The sequence below is a fragment of the Carcharodon carcharias genome, chromosome 2 (genome assembly GCF_017639515.1).
Source record: "Carcharodon carcharias isolate sCarCar2 chromosome 2, sCarCar2.pri, whole genome shotgun sequence".
In the NCBI taxonomy this organism is placed as follows: Eukaryota; Metazoa; Chordata; class Chondrichthyes; order Lamniformes; family Lamnidae; genus Carcharodon; species Carcharodon carcharias.
Window position 1 is genome coordinate 36,165,837 of NC_054468.1, and position 24,041 is coordinate 36,189,877.

General features: G+C 41.3%; 1 protein-coding gene across 1 annotated transcript in view; it reads right to left on the bottom strand.

The window, feature by feature from the left end:
• Positions 1-24,041, bottom strand: part of iqcg (IQ motif containing G) — a 48,838-nt gene that overhangs the window by 16,904 nt on the left and 7,893 nt on the right. Inside the window, exons 2-8 of the mRNA XM_041182710.1 lie at positions 21,672-21,810; positions 19,396-19,646; positions 16,608-16,736; positions 14,678-14,759; positions 11,883-12,044; positions 4,880-4,954; positions 639-770 (exon numbers count right to left, since the gene is read on the bottom strand). Of these exons, the coding sequence (XP_041038644.1) occupies positions 639-770; positions 4,880-4,954; positions 11,883-12,044; positions 14,678-14,759; positions 16,608-16,736; positions 19,396-19,646; positions 21,672-21,810 (970 nt within the window). The remainder of the gene's footprint in view (positions 1-638; positions 771-4,879; positions 4,955-11,882; positions 12,045-14,677; positions 14,760-16,607; positions 16,737-19,395; positions 19,647-21,671; positions 21,811-24,041) is intronic.

Sequence of the window (24,041 nt, forward strand, 5' to 3'; positions counted from 1 at the left end):
TTTAACCTAACCTGGCAGGGGCATGAGAACCAAGATGTCGAATTGGAAAAGGGAAATAAACTGCACAAAAAGATTGCGAGCAGTACAGTACAGTACAGTAAGAAATAGGTAGTAAATGGGGTCAGATTAAGAGGGAATGTAGTAAGGTCTAAATTACCCTTCCCTGCAAATGTAATAAATGCACAGAATCTGGTAAATAAGATTGGTGAGCTGCAGGCGCAGATATCACATAGGAATAAGATGTCGTGGCAGTAATGGATACCTGGCTCAAATAAGGGCAGAACTAGGTACTCAGTATACCTAGGTAAAAGGCCTTCAGGAAAAGTAAAGCAGAAAAGAAAGGGGGGGCTGCAGTACTGATTAAGGGGAATATTGTACTACTGGAGAGTGAGAATGTCCTGGAGGGGTCAAGGACAGAATCTATTTGCTTAGAGTTTAGAAACAATAGAGAGATACCATCACATTTCTTGAGAGTATTCTATAGGCCACCAACTATTGGGAAAAATATAGTGGACCAAATTTGGAGGAAAATAGGTGCAAAAACTACAGAATAGTGGTAATAGGGGACTTAAATTATCCTAATTTAGGCTGGGATATTATCTGATTGTGATACGTAAAAGGTAGATCAGTGGCATTACCTTTTCAGAGTATTCTTTGAGCCGTTGTAAATCGCTGATCTTATTTGATTTCAGAGTACTCAGTTCACTTTGCTTTGTTTCAATATCTTTATCATATTTTTCCATCCAAAATTCCAGGTTTTCTTCCAGTTCCTGATTGACAAAAGAGTGGCGAGCAATAAAAGTAGGACTCCAAGGTACTTCACTCAGCAGAAAAATTGAGTACTTCCAGAATGTTTAAAATATTAAGATAGCATATTGTGACTATTTACTTTCTATTTCTCTCTCACTAGGTTTCTCACAAATGTTTTATATTTATATTAATTGCCGATATTCGATATGATGCTTAAGTACTTTTGTTCTGATATTGTATTTTAACAATCAACAGACAATGGTCTAGTATTTTTAATTTGTCATTCATCTTTACATTAATAGACAATTTAATCTTTTTAATCATAGTTAATTTATTTTTAGCCCTTAAATTATCTCATATAACACAAAATTATATTTAAAGCTGAACAAATTGCAATCAGCAATAGATTCTTTTCTTCCCTTCCCCTCCTGAATACTTTCCCTCTTGCAGGGGTGAATTTCTGTAGTTTTTGCAGTACTTTATGCAAGGGGTTACTCTTTGAACTTATCACTCACTTACTCACTTTTCCAGAACTGCTTCATCCAATTCAGGGTCATGGAAGTGAAGCCTAAATTTTCTAATGACTATTTTAATACTGGTAAATGGAGTTACTACTAGCATTAAAATTGGAAAATCTAAACTTGAGTGTTTGTGGACAGGGAGGCATCACAGCTGATCGATGTCTATGAATTGTCTATTCACATCCGTTTTCATTAGGGATTAAAAATTCTACTGTGAAAGGTCTCAACCTGAAAAATTAACTTTGTTTCTCCCGCCACAGATGTTGCCTGATCTACTGAGTATTGCCAGCATTTTCTGTTTTATTTCAGGTTTCCAGCATCCACAGTATTTTGCTTAGGGATCCGTGAATGATGACCAGAAATGGGAACATAGACCCAAAACCAAAGGCCAATTGTGATGCCTCTGTCTCCTGAGATCAACATACTTAATACAGGGTCGGGATTGACAGTGAAAGAGTTGAGACAAGTGGTGGTGAGTTAGAACTGGATGTCGACAGTGCACATGTGGAGACAGGTGTGGTAGTTTTGGATGATGTCACTGAGCAGCACCATGTAAAAGATATGTATCTATAGAGCACTTCTCACTCGCACCAGACATCTCTAAGCACCTCAGAGGCACTGAAGTACTTTTTTGAAGTATTGTCAATGTTGTGATGTAGGAAATGCTAATTTGCACTCAGCACACTTCCACAAACAACAATGTGATCATCTATTTTTTTGTGATGTTGATTATGGGATAAATATTGGCCATGAGACCAGGGATAATTCCGTACTTTTCGAAGTAATGCCGTGGAATCTTTTACATCCATCTGATTAGGCAGCTGGAACCTCATTTAATGTCTCATCTGAAAAACTGCACCTCTGACAAGGCAGCATTTCCTAAGCACTGCACTAGGAATGTCAACCTTGATTTTTGTGTTCAAGCCCTGGAGCAGGACTTGGACCCAGAACTTTGTGACTCAGAGGCGAGAGTCACAATAGATGAGAAATAGGAGGGATACCATAAGACATAGGAGCAGAAGTAAGCCATTCAGCCAATCGAGTCTGTTCTGCCATTCAATGAGATCATGGCTGATCTGATAATCCTTAGCTCCACTTTCCTGCCTTTTCCCCACAACCCTTGATTCCCTCACTGATTAAAAATGTCTATCTCAGCCTTGAATATACTTAACGACACAGCCTCTACAGTCCTCTGTGGTAAGGAATTCCACAGATTGGCTACCTTCTGAGAGAAGAAATTCCTCCTCATCTCTATTTTAAGTGGCGTCCCCTTATTCTGAAATTATGCCCTCTGGTCCAAGAATCTCCCACAAGGGGAAACAACCTCTCAGCATCTACCCTGTCAAGCCCTCTAAGAATCTTATATGTTTCAATAAGGTCGCCTCTCATTCTTCTAAATTCCAATGAGTACAGGCCCAACCAACCCAACCGCTCCTCATAAGAAAATCCCTTCATCCCCAAGATCAACCTAGTGAACCTTCTCTGGACTGCCTCCAGTGTCAGTATATTTTTTGTTAGATAAGGGGACCAAAACTGTTCACAGTGTTCCAGGTATGGTCTAACTAGTATCTGGTATAGTTTTAGCAAGACTTCCCTATCCATTGCCTTTGGAATAAAGGCCAACATTCCATTTGCCTTACCTATTACCTGCTGAATTTGTATGCTAGTTTTTTGGAATTCATGCATAAGGACCCCCAAATCCTTCTGCGCTGCAGTTTTCTTCAGTCTTTCTCCATTTAAATAATATTCAGCTCCTCTATTTTTCCAGCCAAAGTGCATGACCTCAAACTTTTCCACATTATATTCCATCTGCCATGTTTCTGCCCACTCACTTAACCTGTCTATATCCCTCTGTAGACTCTTTGTGTCATCCTCACCACTTGCCTTCCCACCTATTTTTGTGTCTTGGCGATAGTACATTCACTTCCCTCATCCAAGTCATTAATATATATTGTAAATAATTGTGGCCCCAGCACTGATCCCTGTGGCACTCTACTAGTTACAGGTTGCCATCCTGAAAATGACCCCCCCATCCCAACTCTCTGTCTTCTATTAGTTAGCCAGTCCTCTATCCATGATAATATACTACCCCCAACACCATGGGCTCTTATCTTATTAAGTAGCCTTATGTATGGTACCTTATCAAACGTCTTTTGGAAATCCAAATATATTACATATGCTGGTTTCCCTTTATCTATTCTGCTTGTTACCCCCTCAAAGAATTCTAATAAATTTGTCAGGTATGATTTCCCCTTCATGAAGCCATGCTGGTTCTGCTTGATTAGATTATGTATTTCTAAATGCTCTGCTATTACATCCTTTATAATAGACTCCAACATTTTCCCAATGACAGATGTTAAGCTAACTGGCCTATAGTTACCTGTTTTTTGTCTGTCTCCCTTTTGGCAGTTTTCCAATCCTCTGGGACTTTTCCAGAATTTCAGGACTCTTGGAAGATTACTACCAGTGCATCCACTATTTCCTTTAATATCCTAGGATGCAACCCGTCAGGTCCAGGTGACTTATCAGCCTTTAGCCCCATTAGGTTCCCTAGTACTTTTTCTCTAGTGATAGTTATTGTATTTATTTCCTCCCCACCTTTTGCCAGAGAATAGTTCCTTGGGGGATATGAAGTAACAGTGCAGGACTGGGAAGAGAAGTCATTGATGGCGATTCTGTGGCTATGATTAGATAGATAAGAATCAAACCAGGTGAATTGGAGGAGGATGGTGTGATCAGCCATGTCAGGTGGAGAAGAATGAGAAGGGGCAGTTTGTCTTTGTCACAGTCGCACAGGATGTCACTTATAACGTTGATAAGACAAAATCTTATGGCCATATGGGAGATAGATTCTTTGCAAGCATGCAGGGCTTTTTCCTTAGCCAGTATGCTGCATATCTAGCAACAAATGATACTGCACTAGAACTAGTTATGGGTAACGGAGCCAGAGAAATGCCGTGAAAGTAAGACAACAGGGAAGTAGTGATTATATCCTAAATTTATTTACTTTGAAAATTGATACAGGTAAAGTGAAATGTACAATTGTCGAACTTGAGATTAATTCATTTCGGTGGGAAAAAGGGCAGTTAACCTAAATTAATTGGTGGATTAAATAACACATGGCATTGGGAGATATTTAAAGACAAGATGGGTTGAGTTTTTAAAAATGCATGATTGTTTTCGCTAGTTGATCAATTAATATTGGTGGGGTATAGACTAAGAATAGATCACTAAAATAATAAAAGGGGATATTAGAGAAATTATTTTTCTACACATTAGGAAATGAAGTGTTTTAACACAGTGGCTATTAGATGAAGTCTCTATGAGGTCAAGCGTATAAAGGAATACCTTTGTCTGGATAAGCCTCAGTGAAACCCTATCAAACGTTTCCTAAACTTTATGCGAAATACCTCTCCAAACCATGGTCTAGGACTGATCTCATGCCTGAAATGGTTGGAAAAATGTATTAGCTCTTGCTATGAGACTTGAGTTTGAGAGGTAGCAATATCTCAGGTTCAAAGTTGCTCATGTAATTCAGGCATGTTCACTTTTTTTTATATCAGAGAATTAGAGTTCTTTACATTTAATCTGAGGACATGGATACTTACTGTCTGATTTTGTTTCAGGAACTTTTCAATCTCCAAGTGTATCCGAATCTCCTGATCAATTTTACTTTTCATGAGCTGGTTAAAGAAAATCAAACTTAATGGAATGTAAGAGATTTTAAAATGCTGATTTGGAAAAATGCCATCAATAGTTTACCATATTGAAAACCATTGAGCATTTTAGCTATTAGAGGTTAAAGTCTTTTTTAATATAATCATCTTAATCTCATCTCTAAAGCAACATTAAAGATGTCCGCATTATGTTCACATAAATTCTGTGTGCTTTACTGAGACAGCCAAAAAATGTGGAATATTCGTACAATAGTTGTAACTGTTAAAAACAAAAATAAAAATACCTGGAAAAATTCAGCAGGTCTGGCAGCATCTGTGGAGAGGAACACAGTTAACGTTTCGAGTCCGTATGACTCTTCAACAGAACTAAGTAAAAATAGAAGAGAGGTGAAATATAAGCTGGTTTAAGGGGTGGGGAGGGGGGGGGGGGACAGGTAGAGCTGGATAGAGGACCAGTGGAGATAACCAAAAGATGTCACAGACATAAGGACAAAGTGGTGTTGAAGGTGATGATATTATCTAAGGAATGTGCTAATTAAGGGTAGAAAGCAGGACAAGCAAGGTACAGATAGCCCTAGTGGGGGTGGGTGGGGTGAAGGAATCGAAATAGGCTAAAAGGCAGAGCTAAAACAATGGATGGAAATACATTTAAAAATAATGGAAATAGGTGCGATATTGGAAAAAAAAAGGGAGGGGGGATCGGAAAGTGGGTGGGGATGGAGGAGAGAGTTCATGATCTAAAATTGTTGAACTCAATATTCAGTCCGGAAGGCTGTAAAGTGCCTAGTCAGAAGATGAGGTGCTGTTCTTCCAGTTTGTGTTGAGCTTCACTGGAACAATGCAGCAGGCCAAGGACGGACATGTAGCCATGAGAGCAGGGTGGAGTGTTGAAATGGCAAGCAACAGGGAGGTCTGGGTCATGCTTGCGGACAGGCCGAAGGTGTTCTGCAAAGCGGTCACCCAGTCTGCATTTGGTCTCTCCAATGTAGAGGAAACCGCATTGGGAGCAACGAATGCAGTAGACTAAATTGAGGGAAGTGCAAGTGAAATGCTGCTTCACTTGAAAGGAGTGTTTGGGCCCTTGGAGGGTGAGGAGAGGAGAAGTAAAGGAGCAGGTATTGCACCTTCTGCGGTTGCATGGGAAGGTGCCTTGGGGGGGGTTGAGGTGTAGGGGGTGATGAAGGAGTGGACCAGGGTGTCCCGGAGGGAATGATCCCTGCAGAGTGCCACCAGGGGGGTGAAGGGAAGATGTGTTTGGTGGTGGCATCATGCTGGAGTTGGCGGAAATGGCGGAGGATGATCCTTTAAATGCGGAGGCTGGTTGGGTGATAACGGAGGACGAGGGGGACCCTATCATGTTTCTGGGAGGGAGAGGAAGGTAAGAAGGCGGATGCGCGGGAGATGGGCCGGACACGGTTGAGGGCCCTGTCAACCACCGTGCATGGAAAACCTCGGTTAAGGAAGAAGGAAGCCATGTCAGAGGAACTATTTTTGAAAGTGGCATCATCAGAACGGGTGCGACGGAGGCGAAGGAACTGAAAGAATGGGGTGGAGTCCTTACAGGATGCGGGGTGTGAGCAGCTGTAGTTGAGGTAGCTGTGGGAGTCAGTAGACTTGTAATGGATATTAGTGGACAGTCTATCACCAGAAATTGCGACAGAGAGGTCAAGGAAGGGAAGGGAAGTGTCAGAGATGGACCATGTGAAAATGATGGAGGGGTGGAAATTGGAAGCAAAATTAATAAGTTTTTCCAGGTCCAGACGAGAGCATGAAACAGTTCTGTCGAAGGGTCATGAGGACTTGAAACATCAACTCTTTTCTTCTCCGCCGATGCTGCCAGACCTGCTGAGTTTTTCCAGGTAATTCTGTTTTTGTTCTGGAAACAATGGCTTGATGTTCAGTGGTGAGGTCATGGTCCAGGGGGAGGTAGGAGGAAGTGTGAGGACCATGGACCATGACCCCACCACTGATCATCATGCCATTATTTCCAGGACTGTTACTGACCTCATCTCCTCTGGAGATCTTCCTTCCACAGCATCCAACCTGATTGTCTCCCAACCTCGGATGGCTCGCTTCTACCTCCTACCCAAAATCCACAATCAGGACTGTCCTGGCAGACCGATCGTGTCAGCCTGTTCCTGCCCCACAGAACTCATTTCTTGCTATCTTGACTCCATTCTCTTTCCCCTTGTCCAGTCCCTTCCCACCTACATCCGTGATTCCTCTGACACCCTACATCATATCAACACTTTACAGTTCCCTGGCCCCAACCACCTCCTCTTCACCATAGACGTCCAATCCCTCTGCACCTCCGTCCCCCACCAGGATGGTCTGAGGGCTCTCCGCTTCTTCCTCGAACAGAGGCCTGAACAATCCCCATCCACCACTACTCTCCTCCGTCTGGCTGAACTTGTTCTCACACTGAACAATTTCTCTTTAAACTCCTCTCACTTCCTCCAAATAAAAGCTTTGGCTATGGGTACCCGCATGGGCCCCAGTCATGCCTGTCTCTTTATGGGGTATGTGGAACATTCCTTGTTCCAGTCCTACTCTGGCCCCTTCCCACAACTCTTTCTCCGGTACATTGATGATTACTTCGGTGCTGCTTCATGCTCTCGTCTGGACCTGGAAAAACTTATTAATTTTGCTTCCAATTTCCACCCCTCCATCATTTTCACATGGTCCATCTCTGACACTTCCCTTCCCTTCCTTGACCTCTCTGTCTCAATTTCTGGTGATAGACTGTCCACCAATATTCATTGCAAGCCTACTGACTCCCACAGCTATCTCGACTACAGCTGCTCACACCCTGCATCCTGTAAGGACTCCATCCCGTTCTCTCAGTTGCTTCGCCTCCATCGCATCTGTTCTGATGATGCCACTTTCAAAAATAGTTCAAAACAAAAACAGAATTACCTGGAAAAACTCAGCAGGTCTGGCAGCATCGGCGGAGAAGAAAAGAGTTGACGTTTCGCGTCCTCATGACCCTTCGACAGAACTTGAGTTCGAGTCCAAGAAAGAGTTGAAATAGTTTTGGATTTCCAGCATCCGCAGTTTTTTTGTTTTTAATTCAAAAATAGTTCCTTTGACATGTCTTCCTTCTTCCTTAACCAAGGTTTTCTACTCATGGTGGTTGACAGGGCCCTCAACTGTGTCCGGCCCATCTCCCGCGCATCCGCCCTCACACCTTCCTCTCCCTCCCAGAAACATGATAGGGTCCCCCTTGTCCTCACTTATCACCCCACCAGTCTCCACATTCAAAGGATCATCCTCCGCCATTTCTGGCAACTCCAGCATGATGCCACCACCAATCACATCTTCCCTTCACCCCCCCTAGCGGCATTCCGCAGGGATCGTTCCCTCCAGGACACCCTGGTCCACTCCTCCATCAGCCCCTACACCTCAACTCCCTCCCACGGCACCTTCCCATGCAACTGCAGAAGGTGCAACATCTGTCCCTTTACTTCCCCTCTCCTCACCGTCCAGGGGCCCAAACACTCCTTTCAAGTGAAGCAGCATTTCACTTGCACTTCCCTCAATTTAGTCTACTGCATTCGTTGCTCCCAATGCGGTTTCCTCTACATTGGAGAGACCAAACGCGGACTGGGTGACCGCTTTGCAGAACACCTTTGGTCTGTCCGCAAACATGACCCAGACCTCCCTGTCGCTTGCCATTTCAACACTCCACCCTGCTCTCATGCCCACATGTCCGTCCTTGGCCTGCTGCATTGTTCCAGTGAAGCTCAACGCAAACTGGAAGAACAGCACCTCATCTTCTGACTAGGCACTTTACAGCCTTCCGGACTGAAAATTGAGTTCAACAATTTTAGATCATGAACTCTCTCCTCCATCCCCACCCCCTTTCCGATCCCCCCCCCCACTTTTTTCCCCAATATCTCACCTATTTCCATTACTTTTAAATGTATTTCCATCCATTGTTTTATCTTTGCCTTTTAGCTTATTTCAATTCCTTCACCCCACCCACCCCCTATCTGTACCTTCCTTGTCCTGCTTTCTACCCTTAATTAGCACATTCCTTAGATGATATCATCACGTTAAATACCTCTTTGTCCTTTTGTCTGTGACATCTTTTGGTTATCTCCACCTATCACTGGCCCTCTATCCAGCTCTACCTGTCCCACCACCCCCCCCACCCCCCAACCCTTAAACCAGCTTATATTTCACCTCTCTTCTATTTTTACTTAGTTCTGTTGAAGAGTTATACAGACTCGAAACGTTAACTGTGTTCCTCTCTGCAGATGCTGCCAGACCTGCTGAGATGTTCCAGGTATTTTTATTTTTGTTTTGGATTTCCAGCATCCGCAGCTCTTTGCTTTTCTCTTAGTTGTACCTGTTACCTCTCCAGTTTATTAAATGTCAATTCTGTTCATTCCGCATCTCCGTACCACTGTTTCCTACATGTCCTTAAGAATTTGGGATACCTTGGCTACCAGTGTACAGTGGAATGAGGTTATGGAGAATGTTTCTACTTCATTTGGTGTAAGAATGGAGAACTGGCAAGATTAAAAGCAAAATTAACCTCTGTTATTTAAGGTACTAAAGATGATAACCTGGCAAGTTGTCAGCTGAATCCGATTATGTATAGAGTTAATTACAGTATGATCCTTTTTCTGCAAAAGTCGGTAATTGATTTTTTTTCAATGTATCTGGAATTTGTATTACAAAAAGGCAGCTATTTTGGTAGCTCATTGGATAATATAGATGCAGTACTGAGCTATACAAGTAATCTCTGCCCTGTCTTCGGTTGATTGATTTCACCCAGGTTAGCAGTCAGGACAGTTTAGCAAAGCTATTGACTTGCTTGCCCTGCGTAAAGCTCCAGGTGCTGATGCTATACCGCTGAATTTATCAAGCACAGGAAACCACCCCTGCAGCATCTGCACAAACTTCTCTCTCTGGAGTGAGGGAGCAGTGTCCCAGGATATGTGTGATACAAAGATTGTGACCCTGCACAAACACAAGGGCGATTGCAGCATTTGCAACAGCTATTGAGGCATCTCGCTGGTGAACATCATGGGAAAAGTATTTGCCTGTGTTGCCCTTGTCGGGTTGCAGATGCTGCTTGAATGCATCTATCCCGAATCCCAGCGTGATTTCAGAACTGGAAGATCTACAATTGACATGATATTCTCAGTCTGGCAGCTGCAAGATAATACTGTGAACAAAGGAGACCAGTATATATTGTCTTCATCGATCTCATTAAGGCATTTAACCATGTGAGCAGAGGCGGTCTATTTAAGCTGTTGGAGAAAATTGGCTGCCTGCCATCTGCTCAGTGTGATCTCCTCTTTCTATGACAACATGATGGGTAAGGTCAGCTATGAGAGGCAACATTGGAACCCTTTGAGAACCTCTGTGGGGTCAAACAGGATTGTACTCTGGCATATTCTCTCTTTGCTGCTGTCAGGTCATCTTACAGAAGGTGTCTACTTACATACCAGAATTGACAGACAGCTCCTCGACTGAGATCCAAGACAAAGGTGAGCCAAATCCTCATCAGAGATTTGCTCTCGGTGACATTGTTGTACATTGTTCTGTTGAAGGTTCATGAGGACTCGAAATGTCAACTTTGCTCTTCTCCGCCGATGCTGCCAGACCTGCTGAGTTTTTCCAGGTATTTCTGTTGTTGTTTTGGATTTCCAGCATCCGCAGTTTTTTGTTTTTATTATTATTGTTGTTGTACAAGCAGTTCACACTGAGGAATACCTTCAGCGGCAAATGGACAGACTCTCGCACACCTGTAGTGTTTGCCTTGACCATCAGCATCAGGAAAACAAATGTCATGGTCCAGGATGTTATCATATCGCCATCCATCAGCATTGACAATGTGATGCTGGAGGTTGTTGATAGCTTCACATTTCAAGGCTCCGCAATCATCAGCAATCTGTCACTTAATGCTGAAACGAACACAGGCATCGCAAAAGCTGCAGCTGTTATGTCCAAGTTGAGTACAAGAGTGTGGAATAATAACCTGACTGAAAACACCAAACTATGTGTCTACCAAGCCTGCATCCTCAGCGCACGGCTCTAGAGTGGTGAAACCTGGACAACATATGCTAGCCAGGAGAAAAGGCTGAACTGTTTCCACTTTCGCTGTCTCAGGCATATCCTTGGCCTCTCTTGTCAGGACAAGATCACCAACTCAGAGGTCCTGGAGTGTGCTAATTCCATCAGCATACACCCATTGCTAAGCCAACAATGTCTGCGCTGGCTCGGCCAAATTCATCGAATGGATGATGGCCGTATACCCAAAGGCCTTCTGTACGATGAACTGGCTCCTAGGTCATGATCTCCTGAGCGTCCATACCTCAAAGCAAGCTATGAAGATGACGTAAATTGACAATGACAACTGGCTGACAGCCATAACCTCTGGAGACTAACTATTTGGAAGGGCATTCGAAGAGGCAAACAGAAACGAAAAGCTCTGCTGGCCAAGAAGAAGCCCTGAAAAACACAAAGGGGTCAGCAAATTGTGAACCTTCTCAGCCCACTGTATTTCTCTGCATCAAATGCAGCAGAGAGTGCCATGCTAAAGTGGAGCTCCTGAGTGACACCAGGCGATGTTTAACACAGAGTTGACCACCACGGCGCACACTGTCAGAAGGCTGCCACTGTGAGTCGTCAGGACACCACAGTTAGCCTCAGTGACTCCTTGCCAGGGCTGTAAAAAGGCAGCTAGGGTCCCTACTATCTAGTAGTAAGAGTATAGAGCTATACTGGTGCCAGTATCTGGAGCACAGAATATACTGGTCATGAGCATTGGATCCAACAGATATCAAGAAAGATCGTTATCAGAAATGCCATGGGTTGATCACAATCTAGACTGTTGTTTCACTGCTTTAAAAGCCTTCCAAGTCTTTATAGCTACAAAATGTCAGAGCAGTTAAATTTGAGTCCCCTTTCTTTTTCTGACCTGAACATCTTCCTGTAGCTTATTCTCCTCATCAGCACATTTCTTTTGTGCCTGGAAAACCTGCAGTTCTGCATTTTTCTTCATGTATTTTCCCTCCATGGCAGTTTTTGCCTTCATCTCTTGCATCTGGTCTTTTAGGTGGGCAATCATCTCATTTTTATGCTGGTCAGAGATATAAAAAAAAAGACATTTCAATGGTTGCAATTAATTTACATCTCTCCAATCACTAAGTACTGTGCATGACCAATAACCTGAGTAAATATGTTTGTATTTCTGTTTTTACAATTAATTTGTGCCCAAGATAATGGTAGTTTTGTGTTCTTAAAAACTTGTTTCAGGTTGCCTGAATTTTCATCCACCCCGTCTGAATAATGTTCAAATTGGAATTGCAGAGAACAAAGCTGTGTCTTTTCAGTTTATCATGAATGCAGTCATCTTCACCAATTTTTTCAACTGGACTGGCCAAGTTGTTGAGGCAAAAGCAGATGGATGTAATGTTGTGCCATTGTCACCCATTCCATGAATAATTGTTTTTAAACTGTGGAGAATCCAGGTGTCTGGAACAGTCTTAAAGAGATCATTCTATTTTCAGAACATTGCAATTTATGATGCTTCACCTCCTAGTCCTTAATGGAAGTTACAGAATGCTAAAACTTTCACAAGCAACCAGAATTGTATATTGAGTATATTTCCCTCTGTAAAGTTAAATCATGATTCTTTACCTATCATTGGATTCTGAAAGGCAGGCTAATAAAATAATTTGGGGAAGTAGTTTGTTGAAGTAGTGCTCCAGAGACTTATCTGGGGGTAGGCAGCACCACAGGATGCTATCTTAGTAGTCTGTGTGGCATTCTTCAATGATATAAATGAATAAACTATGCAGGTGCTAGCCCACAGCGCTGCCTGCCCTCAGGGAATCAACTTAAGTTTGTATAGAGCTAATACAAACAAATTTCTCCCCCTTTTTTCTTTAACATTACACAGGGATCTGACTGGGCCCTTTTAGACAAGAAATCACTGAAACAATTAAAAACAAGCCATTGATTGCAATCCTAAAGTAGTATAAATAAATTCCACAATGCCTTAATTTATTTGGAAAAAAAAATCTACTTATCATTTTAAGTTGCATAAATTTTGGAAATGTTTTTAATCAGCTGTATTAACAGAGGCTCATGAATTACATAAAACGTATGACACAGAAACAGGCCATTTGACCCAGCTGCTCAATGCCAATGTTAATGCTCCACACAAGCCTTTTCCCACCCTTCTTCATCTAACTCAATCAGCATATCCTTCTTTTCCTTTCTTCCAAATCTGTTTATCTGGCTTCCACTTATAGGCATCTATGCTATTCATGCTATTCGCCCCAACTATTCCTTGTGGGAGTGAGTTCCACACTATAACCATCGGATAAAGAGGTTTTGCCTGTATTCCCTATTGGATTTATTAGTGACCAACTTCTATTAATGGCCTCCTAATTTTGGTCTCACCCACCACACCCCTCCTTCCAACTCACTTTGTGGAAATATTTTCTCTACGTCTACTGTATAAACCATTCATAGGGCCTGCTCGTCGACGCGTAAAATGACACGGGATGACGTCGGGCGGAACTCCCAACATCATCCCACCCCACTTAAGTTTTTAGGAAGGCCATTGACAGGATCATTTAAACAATTAAAGGACCTGCCCGTCCAACCTTAAGGTTGGCGGGCAGGTCAGGAGCCCCGGTGGCAAATAGAGAAAACATGAAACATCATCCAGCAGCGGGATGAGGTTTCGTGCAGGGTTTTAAAAATTTTAATAAAGTTATTCTGTAAATTATGAACACGTCCCATCTCATGTGAGGGGGACATGTTAGGGAATTGTTTTTTTTTCTATTTTTAATATTTTTCAAAGTGGAAGCAATCTCCCTGAGGCTGCACTTAGATGTGCGCTCTTTTGTGCGCGTGCGTGAAAGAGTGCGCACTCGCTTTTAGGGAATTCACCCCCCCTCGCCCGGGAAGTGCATAGCACTTCCTGCTGGATGTCACACTGGGTGGGCCTTAATTGGCCCACCCACGTAAAATGGTGGTGCGGCCCGCCTTGCTGGCGGGGATCGGCTCCCCACCCGCCGGAGATTGGGTCAGGCCTGCCCGCCCGACAGGCAGAAAATTCTGCCCATAATCTTCAGGACACACCATTGGGTCATCCCTCAACATATTCTTAACATATTCTTGTCTAGAGAAAAGAATTCCAGCTTGTTCAATCTTTTCTAATATTATATCATCCTTGTAAATCATTTTGTGCCTTTACAGGCCTCTATATAATATGCAATATAGAGACCAAAACTGTGCATGGTACTTAATGTGATCTAACCAAGTTTGAATGCAAGTTTAACGCAATTTCCTGGCGTTTCAATGCTGGCCCTCTAGAAATTGACCGCCAGTGCTTTTTTTGTGGCTTTATTAATCTGCCTCACTACTTATAGTGATTTGTGTATTTATGTTCCTATATCCTTTGTTTCTCTATTTCATTTAGATTCTTATTATCTTAGTAAATCCTACTAAAATGCATCATCTCACCAATATTGAAATTCATTTTCTAATTACACATTATATTCATAAACTTGCAAAATGACTAATCTTGTGTTCTGTCCCAGTCCTCCTGAGTATTAATTATAGAAACTACGACCCTCCCCAGTTCAGTAGCATCCACAAACTTTGAAATAGTATGTCTCATTCTTGAGTTCAGAATTCTAAGGAGCAGAATTCTGTAGTGAAGAACATAAAAAACAACAGATAATGAAAAGCTTAGACCTGTTGTTCAGCCTCCCTTTCTTTTTGTAAATTTTGCAGCTGCTTTTTCAGAACTTTAATTTTTCTTCTGCCTTCCTCCTCCCTGTGAAATGTTTTTAAAAAACATTTTTTAAAAAGTGCAAGTACAACAGGAAGATATATCAAAGCAAATTTTGGATTTTGGTGTGCATTAACTGCTTTTAAAAATATGCAATCTGTCCTTTTGGCCTTTAGGTCCAAAAGCCCAAACCTCTGTTTTCAAACTAAATTCAAAGTCAGAAATCTGGTCGAGTCACACGTTCATGATGCACTTTAATTTGTTTACATTTTGGAGCATATAAGTTGGTTTAATGTTTTAATGCTCTCTGTTCATCAGGGTAGGTAAACTGCTTGCAAACAGTTTACAAATTCCCTTCATCATAAGTTTCCATTCCCATTCTTCATAGACTGTAGGCAGCCTCTTGAAAGTAGCATTGAGAAGCATATCTCATTTTTTATTATCATATACACAGAGTACACAAGAGTGCCCTGGCAACTACAGTAACATAAAGAATTTCTATCCAGTGGTGCTGAACTAGAATGCCAACTTCCACTGTTACTCTAACCCAATTCCTTTCAAGGATCAGTGTTGCCAATTGACAGCAAAACCATTAGATGGAGTAGTTCTCTGAGAGGAGGATGTATACAGAACTCACTTCACATAAATTGAACCTACTAGCAGATTAATCATGGAGTAAAACTGGCGAAAGATGTAGAGAGTTCTGCAGCTCCCAAAATGGTCCAGACTTCTCAGCTGAATGCAGCAGCAAGGAGTTGAGAAGCAATAGCAGCATCTAAAAATGGGGAAATCTGGAGATAACCCTTTGATGTACTTTGTCTTATAGCCTGATTTGATTTTAGACCAGTGTTTATTTTTTGAATTTTGTACTCTGTTCCTTGTCCCTCATTTCACACAATTTACATATTTACTGTTCTTTTAAGAATGAGGCAAAGTGAGAGAACTACAGCTGGGAAGCACTTGTTCCAGTATGCATTCTTTGAGATAATCAGCACAGGTAGAGGCTTGCGGCACTGTTGATCCCCAGGGAATCTATGTAGTCTGGCAATGCTTTGAACAAATTATTCCCTTAAAGTTTCCAATTGAACTAAGTACTGGAAGGAATTTGGCTGAGCAGCTATTCCAGTACACACTGAGTGATACTGGCCAGGATTTCCTGGTTGGCGATTGAGGGGCGGGGCCTGCTCCCCAATGCATAAAGTGATGTGGGATGACGTCGGACAGAACTCCCAACATCAATCCGCGTCATTTCAATTTTCAGGTGGGTGGGGGCTCAGCGGAATCAACTGTGTGCCTGCCGACCTGTCAATGGCCAATTGAGGCCATTGACAAAGTAATTAAAGTACTTAATGGACCTGCCCGTCTTAAGGTTGGCGGGCAGGCCGGGAGCCCTGGTGGGCATTGGAAAATGCATGAAATCTCATCCATGGGTGGGATGAGGTTTCATGTAGGTTTTTAAATTTTTAATAAAAGTGTTAATGAAAGCGATGGACATGTCCTAACTCATGTGACAGTGTCACATGAGGGGACATGTCAGGGGAATTATCTTTCTCTACTAACATTTTTAAATTTGCCGCCGATCTCCCTGAAGCAGCATTTAGAATCAGAGAGATCTTGGTTTAGGGATTCCCCACACCCCACCACCGCCCCCCCCAACGCCCGCACAGGGAGCGCATAGCATATCCTTGCGAACGTCATGCTGGGCGGACCTTATTGGCCCGCCCACTTAAAATGGCAGCGGGGCTGCTCCTAAACATCCTCCCCCAACGGGGGGAAAATTCTGCCCACTGAATCAGATCAGCTAGGTATGGAGAGTATAATTTATTCAGAAAGATACTGAGTATGTTGCCCATTCAAGTGAATGCTAAGAGTACCATGGATGTCAAAGCTAACCTGATGATAACATTTTGCATCTTGATTTTTTTCTTTTTCTCCCATTCGACAACATTCAGTAGAGACACAAATGTTCCAGAATGATTTAGTTCCTGCAAGGTGTTATTGATCACTTCCAAAGCAAATTGCCTGTTGTCAGAATGAAAACTATTAATAACGCAAAAAACAGCAATATAGTGAAAGATATACCAAGGTATGCCAACTTTAAAGTAAAGCTCCACAGGTTCACTTGGGTTCAGTGATGTCGGTCACTGCTTAAAGGGGACTAGTTACCTGCTTTTTCCCCCAGAAGTTTCTCTTATTTGCTAGTGTGGTATCAGGACTTGGGAATATAAGAATGATATTCCTGTGATTTTTGGTACAATCAGTACAATTCCTGTTTGTGTACTCTTAATGAAAAAATAAAGAGCACATGTTCCAATAGCACACATCAGAAGATCTTATTTTAGCATAGAAAGGAAATGCCTTCTCTCTGTGTGTTAACAACCGCATAAGTTGCTTCTCCCTCACAGCTGCTTTGAATTACCTCTGATATTGTGTTGATTTTTAAAAACTTCTTCAATGGCTAGCAGAGGGAAAAAAATCAACACCAAAGTCCAAGGTATCTCCTGAATAATCAGGCAATGCTAAAAAAATAGTCTCTTTAATTTTTTTTTCAAAACAACAGACATCATACTTTTAAAACATCTTAAAGCCAGTGGGTTGACAAAGCAGGAAGTGAATTTCTAGGGTAGCTAACCACTTTAGGAAAACTTCTGCTCTGAAAGCATTTGAAGCCAACTCAAGTTTGGGTCCTATTTATGGAAAGCGATGGTCATACAATGCCAAACCATGACAGTATGAATAAAGATTAAGCATGATGAAGTACATCTTCAGTTTGTGCGATGGTGTAGTTTTGAAATGGGGCTGGGGAATCAGTGCCTGGGGAAAAGAACCATATACGATATTGACTAAAATCAGATCCAGGAAGGGAAATTGGGTGATCAGGAGTTTAGTGCGAATGAGGTCAAAGGAACAGGTGTGTCTCATGGATAAGATAAATTTGGAGAGGGTAGGAAGATGAAGTTCAGGGCTAGAGCATGAGGCAAACTGAGGAGGGTTTGGATTCATGGGCAAGGGAAAGGAAGAGAAGCAACAAAAGCTGCTGAACAGATGGTCTCTATCTCTGAAACAAAGAAATCTGTGCTCCTTGCATTTGTTAGCTGAGGGTGCAAAAAATACAGAGTGGGTTTAAGGAGTAGTAAAGAAAAAAAGCTACTGTCATCCCAAATTATCCTGGGAGTAGTGACCCTTATGGCAGAGGAGAGCGAGACCTGGCGAAACTTGATCTGGTGATTGCTTACTAAGCAGTTACGCCCTGGGTCAATTTGTATTTGGAAATAGAATAAAAATTATATTACAACTGTAAAGGGTGATGGGGGCAGGGTCGTCAATGGTTGACTTGAGTGATCAGCGAATCAACGGCTGTAAAAATATCGAGGAAAATGGAGAGTAAAGGTACAGGTATATGCTGTATTGAGTTTGGTAGTACAGTAACCAATTTGGAGTTCTACTAAAGAAAATGGGAATAACGAAGGGCAAAGAAATTTAGGTGGTGAAGAATATAAGGAAGTGGTCAGCGATTGGAACTATGTGTAGGCACGGGTTTACTTGACAAAACGATGATAGGAAAAGGAATCATGTTCATGAATAAATTCAAAGCACTTGAGACAAATTCTAAATATGTAACTTAATTGTCACAGCTGTACTGATGTAACAATATTGTAACTCTTTAAAAAGTAATATTTTTAAAAGCTACACAATAAAAGACTGAAATTAAAGATGGCTTCTGAAGACCACCAGACACTTTTGTGGATTACAAATCATTATCTTGTCTCCAGAGAGAACAAAGAGGATCCGATGTTGACTCAATGTTTGTCAGACCAGGAGCTAAATGAAATCTCACTAAAACCTCCATTGTAAAAAAAAAAGATATGAATTTGCCTTTTCAAACACAAAAAGCTGTAACCACAGGTGGGAGAAGGATTGAACTGTTTAATGGGATTACCACAATATTTCGACCTTGATGCAACACTAACGTGAGGGCACAGTGGCCATCTTTGCTCCCTGCTAACAGATATTGACAGAAGTTCAAACTGACTTTGGAGAGAAACATCTTAAGAGACTTCAAAACCGACTTCTCTCAGAGAGAGAGTCCTGCAAAGGGCTATCTGCTGCTGCAGTCAGCTAAGCAGCCTAAGTAGATACCTGCAATACCTTGCAAGAGGAACAAAGACTCTCTCAAACTTGTTCCCCATCCAAGTTCATCAGATTTCTCAGCCTCTGGCCTCTCAGCCTTCCAGCGAAAACATCAACTCAGCCAAGAAACATCAGGCCGGCAATGAAATAGAGATGGAGTTAAATCCATCTTTATAATTACTGCTTTTCTTCAACTATACCTAGTTTCTGTGTGTATGATAGTGCTTGTGAGTCATGTGAGTGAGACATCAAGCTTTTGTTTAACCTTCAGGGCAAGTGTGTGTGAGAAATATAGTAACTTCCTTCATTTTTAATACACACAAACTTGCTGCTGAGTTATTACTCAATCACTCCAAGGGTAAGAAAATACACACAACCTCTTAAAGATAGTTTTGATCATGGGCAATAAAAGGTTAGACCTTAAAATTGTCTATGACATCCATTTGACCTAATCTATTGGAATTTGTAGCAAAGGACTTGGAAATATACTCATACCAAAAAGTTTATATTAAAGTGCATTGGCACCTAAAAGCTCGTCTTTGGGACTCACCTGTCAGCTTGTACCTTTGTCAGATTATCAGCAGTAAGTGGACATTGTTTCAGGGATATGTTCAAGAGCTGAGTGCTCCTCTTCAGATCCCCTGCAGTCTTCTTGATTTGCTCTCCCAGCTCAGCCAGTCGTTCTCTGGAGACATTTCCAGTTGATTCCTTCTCTTCTGACCGAGAAGATATCAGCTCCTGAAACTTTGACTCCACCTGCTTCTGACTTTTCAGTATCATATCAATTTCATTTCCTACAATCTGGACATGAAGCAAAATGTGAGGTTTTCCATTGGAGAGATAAAATGCTGTTTTGCTTAGGTATGCTAAGAACTTCAGATTTTTTAAAAGCATAATTTGTAAATGTGACCTTTATTGTTTTTAATTCTTAAACAAGCTGTGTTACTTTGCAGGTGCCAGTTCAAGTATCGTAAGAGATTGGACACCTATATTTTAATCATTGTACCAGTACTTTTTAGATACCAGGCCATACAGGATAGGAACAACATTAAACCACGTCTGTACTGATATACAGTGCTGTAATTACTTTTTAAATCTATATGGGCATTTAGATTGATTGTCCAATTTATAATCCTAAATAAATTTTAAAGACAAAAGCCCTGAGGTTTTCAATCTGAGGAAATACTTATTGCTGGAAAGTTTACTTGGGTGCACAGGCTTGACCATAGCTGTGATGTTCACATGTTTGAATCACTTGCAATGTGAAGAACTGCCATTTAGACAAGGTCCAAAAGGGTTGCTGGCACATATAGAACTAATCTCCAGCTTATGTCAATGGTTGCAGGATAGGAGAGAGCGTGAGGGCAATCATAAAATAGTTTGGACTGTCTATGTGTCCACCTCACACATTGGTTTCTATATTTTTTTTATTCATTCATGGGATGTGGGCATTGCTGGCTAGGCCAGCATTTATTGCCCATCCCTAAGTGCCTTTGTTCAGAGGATGTTTAAGAGTCAATCACATTGCTGTGGGTCTGGAGTCACATGTGGGCCAGACCAGGTAAGGATGGCAGATTCCCTTCCCTTAAGGACATTAGTGAACCAGATGGGTTTTTATGACAATGGTCTTTTGGTCAGTATTAGCCTTTTAATTCCAGATTTTTATTGAATTCAAATTCCACCATCTGTTTGGAACCCTAGTCCCCAGAGTATTACCCTGGGTCTCTGGGTTACCACTTCAGTGACAATACCACTATACCAATGCCTTTTCTTTCCTTTACAGTTTAAATTTTATTTTAAATACTCATAACCACAAGCAGTATATCAGACAAAGATGGATAATATTACCTGGATATCAGAGATTTGGTCATAAGTCTACTGTAAGTTAATTCTGGTGGTCATTAGTGTGAGAACTATAATGGAAGGGATTACAGTTTATGATGATTCCATTTCTGAACTCAGTTTGACAAATTTTGGGAAGGGCCCAACTGGGTTCTTTTGGCCCAATTTAAATAATGTTTTGGAGCAGGGTTATGCTCATCAAAGTGAAAGATGTGATTGCAAATAGATTTTGGGCATCTAGTGTCATAATCAAATAATTTCACTTCTAAACCCCAACTTCAGAAGGGCATATCCACCTGATGTAGTGTAATTAATTTCCATCCCACTCTACTTAAATCTTGTGACTTCTCTAAGCAAGAGCCTGTATGTATGACAAGGCGGGAAGTGGAAAAAAATCCACTTTACTAAGTATTCTCTTCCAGTATACCTGCAAGCCATTTTCAATTCTGTATCGTTCATGGCAGAACTGTTGCATAGTGACCAATGTCACTATGACCTCATTTTGCATTCTGAGGTGATCAAATTATCTCAGATTCCGACAACAGGTGTAATTTCAGATTCTTTGAACTAGTATTATGGAAATTTGGCCTCAGTAGATATTGTTTATAGTTGCCTCACAAATGCCAGAGCAAACTAATCAGTACCATTGCAAAGATCAGGAGGGGCTGTGATGCTTTTTCATGATAAGGTTGTGGAATACAGTTGATTTCATTATAGCATTAAAGTTCTGAAATTAACACAGCACTGAGGGGATAAGATTTTTAGACTGGAATCTTTATTAGTTTACTGCTCCAATCTTCATATTTATTTTATTTTCTCCATGCTGCTTTAGTTCTCCTTTGGACAAACACGTTCTTCTAACTGATAAAACCTTCTTTGCCCATGGTAATACTGGGCTTGTTCTGGCATGTAAGAAATTTATTTAATATCTTTGCTGACGCAGTGATGCATGGACAAAAGGCCAAAGACTTATGGATCACTTACACTGGTCGCATCTGTCCTTTCCTCATAGGAGACTGGCATAATAAGGCCAAGAATGTTTAATTGATCTATGCAATCACCCAGCACATTGCAGATGCGAAGAATATCCCCTTGAGAAAGTTTCTGAATTTCCTCAACCCCTCTAAAAAAAATGAAAATTGGAAAAGAGGTTATACTGTATTTAAGCAAGGATGAGATTGTCAACAGCACAGTCTACCAGTTTGCAGATCCATGACGAGAAAGTCTTGGATTAATGCCTTGCAGTTTTACTGTGGAGGTTCTAGATTGTACCAACAGGGCACAGTGACTCTTATTAATAACATTCTAACTGAAGTTATGTTCGCAGCACCTTGCGCAGTGTCATGGTGGATTTGCATCTGCTACTACAGAGAAGTCAAACACTTTCATAGAGGAATCTTAATACATGACATCCTAGTGACCAACTCGAGATGTGTAGGCAGAGGCCTGAGAAAAGGATGCCTGCAGTAGGCATCTGGCACTGTAATATGAAAATGAAAGGGTATAGAGTGTTGTACTTCATCTGAAATTTAGTCACTGGGATAAGCTTTTGCACATGAATTAATTATTAATCATTTAACAGTAATGAATTGAATCTTTTTTTTAAGAATTGAGCTTATTAAGGTAAGGAATATGACTGTAATAAAGGAACGATTTTCTGTTTTTGGTACACTTTGTAACATCAAACACTTGCTGGGAGTGAAGAGGAGCAACATAAAGGAGGCTAGGAGTGGATCGAGCACCGGAAAAGAGGCTAGGACAAAGAGGCTAGAGTGCAGCCTGTGACCTGTGAGTCTGAACTGAACAGGAGAAAAAAAAATTGCTAAGTGACATCACAGGACAAGAAGTCACGTGAGGCGAGTGTACCGATAAACTTTTAATTTAGTCTAAATTAATCAACTATAAAGTAAGGCTTGATCAATTAATTAGTATAAGAACTAAAAACAATTTGATAATTTATCATGTAATTGCTAACATTTCTCAATTAATTAAACAGTTCTAGGAGATAAAGTTAAATTAAATAACAAGGGATAGTAATACAAAAGACTTCTACATTTTTCAATGAATTAAAATCTGAAATATATATAGATACCAAGAGTTAAGTAAAATCATTTAAGCTTACCTCCCTATAAAACAAAGTGACAACAACATAAGGGAAGCAGCTGACTGGTGAGTCTTTATTTATTTAAGTTTTAATTTTAATGGGCTAATAAATAGAAGCATGGCAGTGCAATGCAAAGTCTTGGAATGCACATCCTGTTCCATGTGGGAATTCTCAGATGTCTCTCATGTTGTGGACAACCACATGCGCAAGAAGTGCTGTCAGCTCAAGAGTGGTGGTGGTAATGCAGGATAGTGAGAGACTTCAAGAGAATATAGACAGGCTCATGAAATGGGCAGGTAAAATTTAATGCAGAGAAGTGTGAAGTGATTCATTCTGGCAATATAAAATAAAGAGTACAGTTCTAAAATCAGTGCACAAGCAGAGGAACCTAGGGGTATATGTGCACAAATAATTGAAGGTGGCAGGGCAGGTAGAGAAAAGAGTCATAAGAGATCCTGGGCTTTATAAATAAAGGCATAGACGACAAAAGCAAGGAAACTACGATAAACCTGCATAAATCGCTGATTCAGCCTGGAGTATTGTGTCCAGTTCTGGGCACCACACTTTAGGAAGGATGTGAAGACATTAAAAGGATTCAGAAAAGATTCATGAGAATGGTTCTGGGAATGAGGGACTTCAGTTTTGTGGATAGATTGGAGAAGCCGGGGCTGCTATCCTTAAAGAAAAGAAGATTGAGAGAGGTTTGATAGTGGTGTTCAAAATGATGAGCGGTCTGGACAATGTAGATAGAGAGAAACTGTTCCCATTGTCAGAAGCATTGAGAACCAGAGGACATAGATTTAAGGTGATTTGCAAAAGAGCAAATGGCGACATGAGGAAAAAAGTATTTGCGCAGTGAATGATTAGGATCTGAAATGCAATGCCTGAGAGTGTGGTTCAATTGTGGCTTTTAAAAGAGAATTGGATAATTATCTGAAGAGAAAAGATTTGCAGGGCTACGTGGAAAAGCCAGGGGAGTGGGACTAGATGAATTGCTCTTGCAAAGAGATGGCACAAACACAATGGGCCAAATGGCCTCCTTCTGTGCTGTAACCATTCTGTGATGCTATTTCTGCCATGGTCGGTATAACACAGCCCATTACAGAATAAAGCTTCTTCTTAAGCCCAACCTCAGGTCAGCACCCATGGCACTCTACAAAGTTTGAATGCACAGATCCCTAAAAGCTGACAACTCAAAAAAACTGTGCATTAGAAAACAGTCTTTACCATGACTACTGCTTCAAGGCAGC